The 13,604-nt window shown below is 48.0% G+C and overlaps 1 protein-coding gene and 1 long non-coding RNA gene across 3 annotated transcripts in view; one reads left to right on the top strand and one right to left on the bottom strand.

Moving 5' to 3' along the window:
• Positions 1-12,701, bottom strand: part of LOC138854754 (uncharacterized) — a 47,642-nt gene extending 34,941 nt beyond the window's left edge. The window contains exons 1-2 of the long non-coding RNA XR_011393925.1: positions 12,237-12,701; positions 11,026-11,309 (exon numbers count right to left, since the gene is read on the bottom strand). This is a non-coding gene — a long non-coding RNA (uncharacterized lncRNA). The remainder of the gene's footprint in view (positions 1-11,025; positions 11,310-12,236) is intronic.
• LOC128697843 (synaptotagmin-4) overlaps positions 8,265-13,604 on the top strand; it is a 93,196-nt gene continuing 87,856 nt past the window's right edge. For both annotated transcript variants that reach the window (XM_053789788.2, XM_053789787.2), the window contains exon 1: positions 8,265-8,770. In XM_053789788.2, coding sequence (XP_053645763.2) covers positions 8,686-8,770 — 85 coding nt within the window. In that variant the 5' untranslated portion in view covers positions 8,265-8,685. The remainder of the gene's footprint in view (positions 8,771-13,604) is intronic.

The following is a 13,604-nucleotide window of genomic DNA, read 5'->3' as shown; positions in this document are numbered from 1 at the left end:
TCACCTTCAAGGACCATAACATTGTATCAATCGCATCTGCTAGAAAAATGACAGGATGGATAATGAGAACCTTCAAAACTAGGGAGGCCAAGCCCATGATGACACTCTTCAGGTCACTTGTTCTATCTAGGCTGGAATATTGCTGCACTCTAACAGCACCTTTCAAGGCAGGTGAAATTGCCGACCTAGAAAATGTACAGAGAACTTTCACGGCGCGCATAACGGAGATAAAACACCTCAATTACTGGGAGCGCTTGAGGTTTCTAAACCTGTATTCCCTGGAACGCAGGAGGGAGAGATACATGATTATATACACCTGGAAAATCCTAGAGGGACTAGTACCGAACTTGCACACGAAAATCACTCACTACGAAAGCAAAAGACTTGGCAGACGATGCACCATCCCCCCAATGAAAAGCAGGGGTGTCACTAGCACGTTAAGAGACCATACAATAAGTGTCAGGGGCCCGAGACTGTTCAACTGCCTCCCAGCACACATAAGGGGGATTACCAACAGACCCCTGGCAGTCTTCAAGCTGGCACTGGACAAGCACCTAAAGTCAGTTCCTGATCAGCCGGGCTGTGGCTCGTACGTTGGTTTGCGTGCAGCCAGCAGCAACAGCCTGGTTGATCAGGCGCTGATCCACCAGGAGGCCTGGTCACAGACCGGGCCGCGGGGGCATTGACCCCCGAAACTCTCTCCAGGTAAACTCCAGGTCCAGGTATAATATTTTGGCCCAGGCCCATTCCTTAGGCCTCCGAGGCAATCTACCATCCTTCCTTAAGAACTTTTTAACTGACAGACATTTCCACGTTCGAGTCAATAATGTTCTTTCCCCGGACTTCGTCCAAGCTGAAGGTGTCTCTCAGGGATGTGTTCTAAGCACAACACTTTTTCTCCTTGCTATAAATGATTTGGCCTCTGTTCTTCCACCCAATATTTGGTCATCACTCTATGTTGATGACTTCGCTATTGCTTGTGCAGGCGCTGACTGTCATCTCATTGCAGTTTCTCTCCAGCATGCGGTCGACCGTGTTTCCACTTGGGCCACCACGCATGGGTTTAAATTTTCAAGTACCAAAACTCACCAAATTACTTTCACTAGACGCTCTGTTATCTCCGATCATCCTTTGTATCTCTATGGCTCCCGTGTCCCCGAACGTGACACAGTCAGGTTTCTAGGCCTTCTCTTTGACCGTAGGTTATCCTGGAAACCTCACATTACCTCTCTGAAGGCAACTTGTTACAGCCGGCTAAACCTTCTTAAAACCCTTGCTCATCTTTCCTGGGGAGCTGATCGTCGAACTCTGCTTCACCTATATTCAGCCCTCGTTTTATCGAAACTCGATTATGGTGACCAGATTTATGCAGCGGCCTCTCCTGCTACTCTCTCTAGCCTTAACCCTATCCATCACCAAGGATTATGTTTGTGCCTTGGTGCTTTTCGCTCTTCCCCTGTTGAGAGCCTCTATGCAGAAGCGAATATTCCATCCTTGTCTGATCGCCGTGATGCCCATTGCCTTCGCTACTATGTACGCTCTCACGATCTCCACAATCCTTCCATTTATAGAATGGTCACCGATATTAGTAGACATTCTTTATTCGTTCGCCGCCCCTGTTTGCTCCGTCCCTTTTCTCTTCGCCTACATTCACTCTTGTCTTCCCTTCAGTTACCACCTTTATATGTTCATGTAGCATCTCGCTTTTCCCTACCCCCCTGGGAAGTTCCAGCTGTTCGGGTCTGTTCTTTCTCACTCCCGTGCTCAAAAGCTCAACTGCCTATGGTGGCTTCCCGCTCTCTTTTTCTTGATCACTTCCACTCCCATTCTCATGCCATCGCTGTGTACACAGATGGCTCTAAGTCTTCAGACGGCGTTGGATTCGCAGCAGTGTTTCTGGACAGCGTCGTGCGGGGGCATTTACTATCTTCGGCTAGCATTTTTACTGCTGAATTGTATGCCATTCTTGCAGCACTTATTCGTATCGCATCTATGCCTGTGTCATCATTTGTGGTAGTCTCAGACTCCCTTAGTGCTCTACAGGCTATACGAAAATTTGATACATCTCGCCCCCTAGTTCTCCGTATCCAACTTTGGCTACGCCGTATCTCTACGAAGCATAAAGATATTATTTTTTGTTGGGTCCCTGGTCATGTCAACGTACAGGGCAATGAACAGGCAGACACTGCTGCGCGGTCAGCAGTACATGACCTACCAATTTCCTATAGAGGTGTTCCATTTCTGGACTATTTTGCTGCAATAGCTACCCACCTTCACGCCCGTTGGCAACAACGTTGGTCAACTCTGCTTGGTAACAAACTTCATTCTATTAAACCGAGCATAGGTTACTGGCCGTCTTCTTGTCATCAGTGCCGTGGTTGGGAGACCACTCTCTCCCGTCTTCGCATTGGCCACACTCATCTTACTCACGGGTATCTCATGGAGAGGCACCCTGTACCTCTCTGTGAGCAGTGTCAAGTTCCTGTATCGATTAGCCACATTCTGTTAGAATGCCCTCTCTATCAACGAGCACGCAGAATTTACCTCCAACGCCGTCTTCGTTCTACTACTCTCTCTTTACTTTCCCTTCTTGCTGATGGACCCTCCTTTAATCCTGACTCTCTCATTGACTTCTTGACAATGACTGATTTACTCCACAAACTCTGATGATACCTTATGCACTCCCCTCAGCCCTTTCTAGCTCAGTCTCTTGCTGCCCTTTACCCTTTCACCATCCACTGCTCCGCTGTTATCCATAACCTATTACTCATCCACCTCCCTTTTGCCACCTGATGCCCTCGCTTCCTTCCTGCCCTGCAGCGCTGCATAGCCCTTGTGGCTTAGCGCTTCTTTTTTATTATAATAATAATGCTGCCACTGTTCACCTAGCAGTAAGTGGGTACCTGGGTGTTAATCGACTGTTGTGGTTGTCCTGGGAGTGAGCGTCAGCATACCTTAATTAATGAGCCAATGAAGGTATTCCATACCACCAGCCCTCTGTATCAGGGCTGTAACATCCTCACCCATCCTTCGGAGTGCAGGCACTGTATTTCCCACCTCCAGAACTGCAACATCCCTACCCATCTTTCAGAGTGCAGACACTGCACTTCCCATCTTCAGAACTAACATTCTCACCCATCCTTCAGAGTGCAGACACTGTACTTCCCACCTCCAGAACTAACATTCCCACCCATTCTTCAGAGTGCAGACACTGTACTTCCCACCTCCAGAACTAACATCCCCACCCATCTTTCAGAGTGCAGACAACGCACTTCCCATCTTCAGAACTAACATTCCCACCCATTCTTCAGAGTGTAGACACTGTACTTCCCACCTCCAGAACTAACATCCCCACCCATCTTTCAGAGTGCAGACAACGCACTTCCCATCTTCAGAACTAACATTCCCACCCATCCTTCAGAGCGCAGACACTGTACTTCCCACCTCCAGAACTAACATTCCCACCCATTCTTCAGAGTGCAGACACTGCACTTCCCACCTCCAGAACTAACATCCCTGTGGAAAATTACATTTATCTGAATGTAACTCATTATGTACATAACAGAAAATGATAACAATGATAATTATTATTTATCAGAGTTACACAGACAAGTAGGAATTTGGGACACCAAGGTCGCAAAAAATGTCCCCCTTCGATACCTACCACTGTCATAACCACAAGTTGCTCTGGACCTATTAATTAAATTAAAAATACATACACCAGGAATACTGGTAAATATATAAATTTGCGGACTGTATATTAAAAATAATAAATGGTTATATATATACACAATTACATAACAGAAGGAAAATATATCTTAATATCACTCACCAATTTGACTGGAGATTAATGTGTATCATACTCAGAAAACCTCACTCGAACTAAATCTATGAAAATAATGCTGGCCAGAATTACACACAAATCTAGAGAGATTATCTGAGGTTCCTGGAGCTGTCTTGTCCAGTCGTCTGATATCTCAAGTTATGCAGGAATGCACATCCACCAATTTCGCCTCCTATTTGAGAAGTGGCAACACAATTTTAACCTCTAGAGCACGAAAAATTCTTCCCATTACACTAACGTTTGTACGAAATTCAAAACCAAGTTGGCGAGTCTCCTGCCCAGACACAGGCTTTCCGTTTTCTATGACAAATATTATTAAATACAGTATAGGCCATCTATTTACATATAAATTACCGTATTTCCGGAAAATATATACAGTATTTTCCACAATCCCTACCCATTCTTCAGAGCGCAGACACTGCACTTCCCACCTCCAGAACTAACATCCCAACCCATCCTTCAGAGCGCAGACACTGTGCTTCCCACCTCCAGAACTAACATCCCAACCCATCCTTCAGAGCGCAGACACTGTACTTCCCACCTCCAGAACTAACATCCCAACCCATCCTTCAGAGTGCAGACACTGTGCTTCCCACCTCTAGAACTAACATCCCAACCCATCCTTCAGAGTGCAGACACTGTACTTCCCACCTCCAGAACTAACATCCCAACCCATCCTTCAGAGCGCAGACACTGTACTTCCCACCTCCAGAACTAACATCCCAACCCATCCTTCAGAGTGCAGACACTGTACTTCCCACCTCCAGAACTAACATCCCAACCCATCCTTCAGAGTGCAGACACTGTACTTCCCACCTCCAGAACTAACATCCCAACCCATCCTTCAGAGCGCAGACACTGTGCTTCCCACCTCCAGAACTAACATCCCAACCCATCCTTCAGAGTGCAGACACTGTACTTCCCACCTCCAGAACTAACATCCCAACCCATCCTTCAGAGCGCAGACACTGTACTTCCCACCTCCAGAACTAACATCCCAACCCATCCTTCAGAGCGCAGACACTGTGCTTCCCACCTCCAGAACTAACATCCCAACCCATCCTTCAGAGTGCAGACACTGTGCTTCCCACCTCCAGAACTAACATCCCAACCCATCCTTCAGAGTGCAGACACTGTGCTTCCCACCTCCAGAACTAACATCCCAACCCATCCTTCAGAGTGCAGACACTGTACTTCCCACCTCCAGAACTAACATCCCAACCCATCCTTCAGAGTGCAGACACTGTGCTTCCCACCTCCAGAACTAACATCCCAACCCATCCTTCAGAGTGCAGACACTGTACTTCCCACCTCCAGAACTAACATCCCAACCCATCCTTCAGAGTGCAGACACTGTGCTTCCCACCTCCAGAACTAACATCCCAACCCATCCTTCAGAGCGCAGACACTGTACTTCCCACCTCCAGAACTAACATCCCAACCCATCCTTCAGAGCGCAGACACTGCACTTCCCACCTCCAGAACTAACATCCCAACCCATCCTTCAGAGCGCAGACACTGTGCTTCCCACCTCCAGAACTAACATCCCAACCCATCCTTCAGAGCGCAGACACTGTACTTCCCACCTCCAGAACTAACATCCCAACCCATCCTTCAGAGTGCAGACACTGTGCTTCCCACCTCTAGAACTAACATCCCAACCCATCCTTCAGAGTGCAGACACTGTACTTCCCACCTCCAGAACTAACATCCCAACCCATCCTTCAGAGCGCAGACACTGTACTTCCCACCTCCAGAACTAACATCCCAACCCATCCTTCAGAGTGCAGACACTGTGCTTCCCACCTCCAGAACTAACATCCCAACCCATCCTTCAGAGCGCAGACACTGTACTTCCCACCTCCAGAACTAACATCCCAACCCATCCTTCAGAGCGCAGACACTGTACTTCCCACCTCCAGAACTAACATCCCAACCCATCCTTCAGAGTGCAGACACTGTGCTTCCCACCTCTAGAACTAACATCCCAACCCATCCTTCAGAGTGCAGACACTGTACTTCCCACCTCCAGAACTAACATCCCAACCCATCCTTCAGAGCGCAGACACTGTACTTCCCACCTCCAGAACTAACATCCCAACCCATCCTTCAGAGTGCAGACACTGTGCTTCCCACCTCCAGAACTAACATCCCAACCCATCCTTCAGAGCGCAGACACTGTACTTCCCACCTCCAGAACTAACATCCCAACCCATCCTTCAGAGCGCAGACACTGTGCTTCCCACCTCCAGAACTAACATCCCAACCCATCCTTCAGAGCGCAGACACTGTACTTCCCACCTCCAGAACTAACATCCCAACCCATCCTTCAGAGTGCAGACACTGTGCTTCCCACCTCCAGAACTAACATCCCAACCCATCCTTCAGAGCGCAGACACTGTACTTCCCACCTCCAGAACTAACATCCCAACCCATCCTTCAGAGCGCAGACACTGTACTTCCCACCTCCAGAACTAACATCCCAACCCATCCTTCAGAGTGCAGACACTGTGCTTCCCACCTCCAGAACTAACATCCCAACCCATCCTTCAGAGTGCAGACACTGTGCTTCCCACCTCCAGAACTAACATCCCAACCCATCCTTCAGAGTGCAGACACTGTACTTCCCACCTCCAGAACTAACATCCCAACCCATCCTTCAGAGTGCAGACACTGTGCTTCCCACCTCCAGAACTAACATCCCAACCCATCCTTCAGAGTGCAGACACTGTACTTCCCACCTCCAGAACTAACATCCCAACCCATCCTTCAGAGTGCAGACACTGTGCTTCCCACCTCCAGAACTAACATCCCAACCCATCCTTCAGAGTGCAGACACTGTACTTCCCACCTCCAGAACTAACATCCCAACCCATCCTTCAGAGTGCAGACACTGTGCTTCCCACCTCCAGAACTAACATCCCAACCCATCCTTCAGAGCGCAGACACTGTACTTCCCACCTCCAGAACTAACATCCCAACCCATCCTTCAGAGCGCAGACACTGTGCTTCCCACCTCCAGAACTAACATCCCAACCCATCCTTCAGAGTGCAGACACTGTACTTCCCACCTCCAGAACTAACATCCCAACCCATCCTTCAGAGCGCAGACACTGTGCTTCCCACCTCCAGAACTAACATCCCAACCCATCCTTCAGAGCGCAGACACTGTGCTTCCCACCTCCAGAACTAACATCCCAACCCATCCTTCAGAGTGCAGACACTGTGCTTCCCACCTCCAGAACTAACATCCCAACCCATCCTTCAGAGTGCAGACACTGTACTTCCCACCTCCAGAACTAACATCCCAACCCATCCTTCAGAGTGCAGACACTGTACTTCCCACCTCCAGAACTAACATCCCAACCCATCCTTCAGAGCGCAGACACTGTACTTCCCACCTCCAGAACTAACATCCCAACCCATCCTTCAGAGTGCAGACACTGTACTTCCCACCTCCAGAACTAACATCCCAACCCATCCTTCAGAGTGCAGACACTGTACTTCCCACCTCCAGAACTAACATCCCAACCCATCCTTCAGAGTGCAGACACTGTACTTCCCACCTCCAGAACTAACATCCCAACCCATCCTTCAGAGTGCAGACACTGTACTTCCCACCTCCAGAACTAACATCCCAACCCATCCTTCAGAGCGCAGACACTGTGCTTCCCACCTCCAGAACTAACATCCCAACCCATCCTTCAGAGTGCAGACACTGTACTTCCCACCTCCAGAACTAACATCCCAACCCATCCTTCAGAGCGCAGACACTGTACTTCCCACCTCCAGAACTAACATCCCAACCCATCCTTCAGAGTGCAGACACTGTACTTCCCACCTCCAGAACTAACATCCCAACCCATCCTTCAGAGCGCAGACACTGTGCTTCCCACCTCCAGAACTAACATCCCAACCCATCCTTCAGAGTGCAGACACTGTGCTTCCCACCTCCAGAACTAACATCCCAACCCATCCTTCAGAGTGCAGACACTGTACTTCCCACCTCCAGAACTAACATCCCAACCCATCCTTCAGAGTGCAGACACTGTACTTCCCACCTCCAGAAGGAGGTGGAAAGCTCAGAAGGAAGGAATAAGTGTAGTAAGGAAGGAAGAGCGAGTGTACCAGCGAGTATTGAGTAATGGATCAATATATAAGTGTGCTACACTCTCCTACAGCACTCACACACTATCAACACTACACCTTCCGTTCATCCTATAGTTCATGATCTGGAGTACGAGGTGTGTGTGTGTGTGTGTGTGTGTATAGGTGGGTGGGTGGGCGGTGCATGGAGCGGGTGGTGGGCGGCAGTAGTGGGGGGCGCCGCCCACTCTCAGTTTCTGGGTGTCAGGTGTTATCAGCGCCTGCGCTGACAAACCTTCCAGATGCCTAACCTTCCTTTATTTTCCAGCGCTAGCCTAACCAGGGCGAGGCTCTGGTCTGACTAGAGGATAGAGCAGACTATCCTATATCCTAAGGAGGAAGTGGATAGGCTATAAGACGTTCCAAGACACTCTGAAGAGTCTTGAAGTGATATTGTCTAGCCAGGGATCCTGGCAGCCCTGAAGGATAGGCAACAGGGTCGGCCATATTGTGTGTTAGTGGTGGATAGTGTAGCAGAGTGAAGACCATCCGCAGCAGAGAACTATTCCCCCCCTCTCCTATCACTGAGACTAGTACCCCTCACAGGGTAACACGTTAGTTAGTCTCTGCCCCTCCCCACTATCACCCCCCTCACGCACGGTGCAATCTTGCGTGTGAGGGAGGTACAGTCAGACAGTCACGGCTGACGGGAGACAGTCACTGCTGACGGGAGGCACTATCAGTTCTGACACTCCATGGCTGATCACTCCTCCGTCAGCCGCATCAGCAACATGGTCAGCCTACACGATGACGGGCCAAGGATACAGGCCGTGCACCCAGGTAGGTTCTACCTAGCATGACAGTTTCTCAAACACGTGCACACACGCAGGTCGTGCACACAGGTAGGTCATACCTAGCATGTCACACACGTACAGAACCACACACACGGGTCAGTCACATCTAGAATGAATGTCACACGTACACACAGACCGTGCACACAAGCCATACATATACACAGGCCGTGCACACTAGCCATACAGAAGCCGTGCACACGAGTAATATATACACACACAGGTCGTGCACACAGAAGTTTTTCACACTCATATATTATCATATTGCTCAGTCCTAGGACCACAGACTCACTCTGACAGCCAGTGATGCTGACAGTCAGTGATGCTGACACAGGCAGCGATGCTGACAGCCAGTGATGCTGACACAGCCAGTGATGCTGACAGTGTGTAATGCTGACAGATACAGCCAGTGATGCTGACAGCTGGGAATACTGACACAGCCAGTGATGCTGACAGACACAACTAGTGATGCTGACAGACATCCAGTGACGCTAACAGACACAACCAGTGACGCTGACAACCAGTGATGCTGATATTGGTGATGCTCAAGTCAGTAAAAAAAAAAAATTGATGTATGTCTCCCGTGGCCTGGTAGACAACGCACTCGCCGCACAGACACCAAGTGTCCGTGGTTCCATCCCCGGCAGGGGTGGAAACACTGGGCGTGTTTCCTTAAACCTGCTGTCACTGTTCATCTAGCAGTAAGTACCTAGGTGCTAGTCAACTGGTATGGGTGGCATCCTGGGGGACAAGATTGAAGGAAAACAATGGAAATAAGACAGACAATCCTTAACGACGCACTGACTGGGTTATCCTGGGTGGTTAACCCTCCCTACCCTGGGTTATCCTGAGTGGCTAACCCTCCCTACCCTGGGTTATCTCACCTTACATGTTTAACACACAAGAGACGTGTAAAAACCAGGCACAACTATCCTTCACATTGCCCACCTAATTGTCCAACCACCTGATTACCCTCCTAATGACCCGTACCTAATTACCACCATTCTTGACAGGGTGTTAGGTTCCAGTAGGTTCTGCATGTGTGGCTAATGATCCGAGGACGCTGTTAGGGGGAATAATCTTGATCCAAGGACCCGGAGCTACAGATGAGTGGATCCTGGCTACAGTGCTAGCACCTTCGGCTCACAACAAAGGCACCCGGGTTCAATCCTGGAGCGGGCGAGGGAGAGGGGGGGGGTCGTCTCCAGGCATGTTTGCTAAAACCGGTTGAAACCCCCACGTTCACCTAGCAGTAAGTTGGTATCTGCTCACCTAGCAGTAAGAAGGTACCTGTTCACCTAGCAGTAAATAGGTACCTAGCAGTAACTAGGTACCTAGCAGTAAGTAATACCTAGCAGTAAGTAGATACCTAGCAGTAAGTAGATACCTGCCCACCAAGCCACAGTGCGTGGCTTTCATGGCTTACCCTGGGTTGCCAATCCTGGAGGTTCTCCTGGTTCTGACTCTTCACTGTTGTGGAAAATTGCATTTATCCGAATGTAACTAATTATGTACATAACAGTAAATGATAAAGATAATTGTTATTTATCAATGTTACATAGACAAGTAGGAATTTGGGACACCTAGGTCGCAAAAAATGTCCCCCTTCGATACCTACCACTGTCATAACCACAAGTTGCTCTGGACCTATTAATTAAATGAAATATACATACACCAGGAATACTGGTAAATATATAAATTTGTGGACTGTATATTAAAAATAATAAATGGTTATATATATATACACAATTACATAACAGAAGGAAAATATATCTTAATATCACTCACCAATTTGACTGGAGATTAATGTGTATCATACTCAGAAAACCTCACTCTAACTAAATCTATGAAAATAATACTGGCCAGAATTGCACACAAATCTAGAGAGCTTATCTGAGGTTCCTGGAGCTGTCTTGTCCAGTCGTCTGATATCTCAAGTTATGCAGGAATGCACATCCACCAATTTCGCCTCCTATTTGAGAGGTGTCAACACAATTTTAACCTCTAGAGCACGAAAAATTCTTCCCATTACACCAACGTTTGAACAAAATTCAAAACCAAGATGGCGAGTCTCGTCTGCGCAGACGCAGGCTCAGTTTCCCATTTTCTATAATATAATTTTATTAAATACAATATAGGCCATCTATTTACCTATAAATTACCGTATTTACGAAAAATATATACAGTATTTTCCACAACTGTGTTGGTCCAGAACCACATCACTACACCAAGGTGTATACTCACCTGAACATCATAATATACATCAGCCAGGACAGCATCTCTGCCAGAAACGCTGACAATGGCTCAGACGTTTCAACACTTCCAGAACACCAGGATAGTCTAGCACCACAGACACAGCCAGACACAGGCTGGCAGACACAGCCAGGCACAGGCTGGCAGACACAGCCAGGCACAGGCTGGCAGACACAGCCAGGCACAGGCTGGCAGACACAGCCAGGCACAGGCTGGCAGACACAGCCAGGCACAGGCTGGCAGACACAGGCTGGCAGACACAGCCAGGCACACACCTGAAAAAAACAAAGAATAAAATGTTCATTAACGTACGTAAATGTTCAGTTGAACGCAGCAGTTGTTCATCCTGTGCCCCACCACCACCACCATTATCCACAGTGTTGTAAACACATGAAGTGTGAATACACTCAGATACACACCTGTCACTATATACACACACTTCTCGGTATATACAAACCAAGATACAAACTCTTGGGTGTATACAGACTAAGAGATATCCACTGGTCGGTATTTATATACACTTGCTGATGTAAACAAATTAACTTGAATACTTCTCTGTGTATATGTACTAAGAGTTTCGCATCTCTTGTTGTATATACACTGAGATATACTCATCTCAGGGTATGTACACCTGTCAGGTAGAGTATAGACACTGTGTACCTTACCTGTGTAGCAGCAGTACCAGCAACACTGTACACTGCACCGTCAAGGTTAACACTGACTTCTTCCAAGTCTTACTATTATTCGACACATGGAACCAACAGTTTCGAACGTCGAACCTCTGACCAGCTGGTCTTTAAATTGTATATACTGAGAGGTGTGTATCTCAGTGTATGTACACTGAGAGTCTTGACTGGTGATGAAGAGGTATCAATGAGGGAGGGCGGCAGGTAAGCCGGAAGGAAGGAAAGAAGGAAGGAAAGAAGGAAGGAAAGAAGGAAGGAAAGAAGGAAGGAAGGAAGGAAGGAGGGGCAGAAGGAAGGGAGGGAGGAAGAAAGGTAGGCAGGGAAGCAGGAGGGAGGGAGTCGCCCCCTCTCGTTTGAGGAGGAGGATGGAAGTGATAACTCACACACTCTCCTGTTGAGAGAGATTCACAGATATAATGAGAAAATATTTGAAATAAAGGGAAGAGGTTCTCAGAAATCCATCAGAAACAGAAAAGTGCGTCAGGGAAAGCCAACAGTGAGTGAGAAATACAGCACCTGGGGGATGGAGGGCGAAACATCGAGGTTTCCCTCTAGTAATAACCACAGCAGAGAAAGGTGGTCACTCACAAGACTGATAGCACACGGTGTGGGTGTTAATGTGTGGGTGTTAGTGTGTGGGTGCTGTGTTGCTGTGTGGTGTTAGTGTGTGTGGGATGGGATGGCCAACTCTTCCGTTCCAATTTAAAAATATCGCTGTGAATATAGCGTGTAGTGCTCAGAGTGTCAGGGTGATGGATGACGCTGCTCTATATCCGCTCTGCGCTCCTCTCACTGCTATACTACCGACATATGTGCATAGATTTGTCACCGAGTATGACCAGAGAGCAGATAGATCTGAACGTGAAGACAAGTGGGCAAGTCATGGTAACTATGAGAAACATGACAGCAAGCCATGATAGCAATGAGGAACATGATAACAGAGTACAAGTACTCGTGTGTAAATACTGAGAACGTAACAGTGGTCAGGGTGAGCACACGACACCTCCACTACAGACATAATAACATATCTACCAGTGCAATACAATTGCAAACAGCCGATGTTAACAGTGCAAAACAATCCACGTAAGGGATGGAAATCTTTGTCTCTAGATCTCCCACTCTCGTGCGTCGTCAGAAGCTATGCAGTGTTGCAAGACTAGCTACAGATAGCAGGGAAAAATCCTCTGTGAGGCAAGACACAAGTTCATTCTTGCCTCAGAGATGATTTTTCCCTGCTATCTGTAGCTAGTCTTGCAACACTGCATAGCTCCTGACGACGCACGACAGTGGGAAAGATCTAAAGATAAAGATTTACATCCCCCACGTGGATTGTTCTGCATATCTGTCAAGGGAAGGAGGCATCTATCAGTGCGTGGCTGGTAGCTGCCAACTCTGTCAGTGTCTGGTAGTAATGCTGCTCGCTTCACCCTCACCAAAATCACTACTGCCAATGTACAACACTAGTTAAAACACTCATGTAACTCTCACTCTGTTGGCATAGTAAATGTAAGAGCATGGAACCTACCAAGATCATCAATAATCTTTACCCACCCACCACTGCAACACTGACCTTCACTCTCTCCACTGCTGCAAAACAGGCCTTCACCCACTCCACTCCCGCAACACAGATTTTCACTCTCTCCACTGCTGCAACACAGACCTTCACTCTCCACTGCTGCAACACTACTTCACTATAGTGATCCACAATAAACACTACCTGCTTAGTGTTGTCAGCAGAAACCATCACTTGAGTGATTCACATGTTGGCACCGGCCACCTGCAAGGCAGCCACCACCTCACCCTCACAGTATCTACACCTGTTATTACAGTAATGGTGTACAACAATGACAAGTTGTTAAAGACGCCTGAGTATCTTCATTATGA

This window comes from Cherax quadricarinatus, chromosome 68 (genome assembly GCF_038502225.1).
Source record: "Cherax quadricarinatus isolate ZL_2023a chromosome 68, ASM3850222v1, whole genome shotgun sequence".
NCBI classification, from domain to species: domain Eukaryota; kingdom Metazoa; phylum Arthropoda; class Malacostraca; order Decapoda; family Parastacidae; genus Cherax; species Cherax quadricarinatus.
This window is presented reverse-complemented; position numbering and strand designations above follow the sequence as displayed.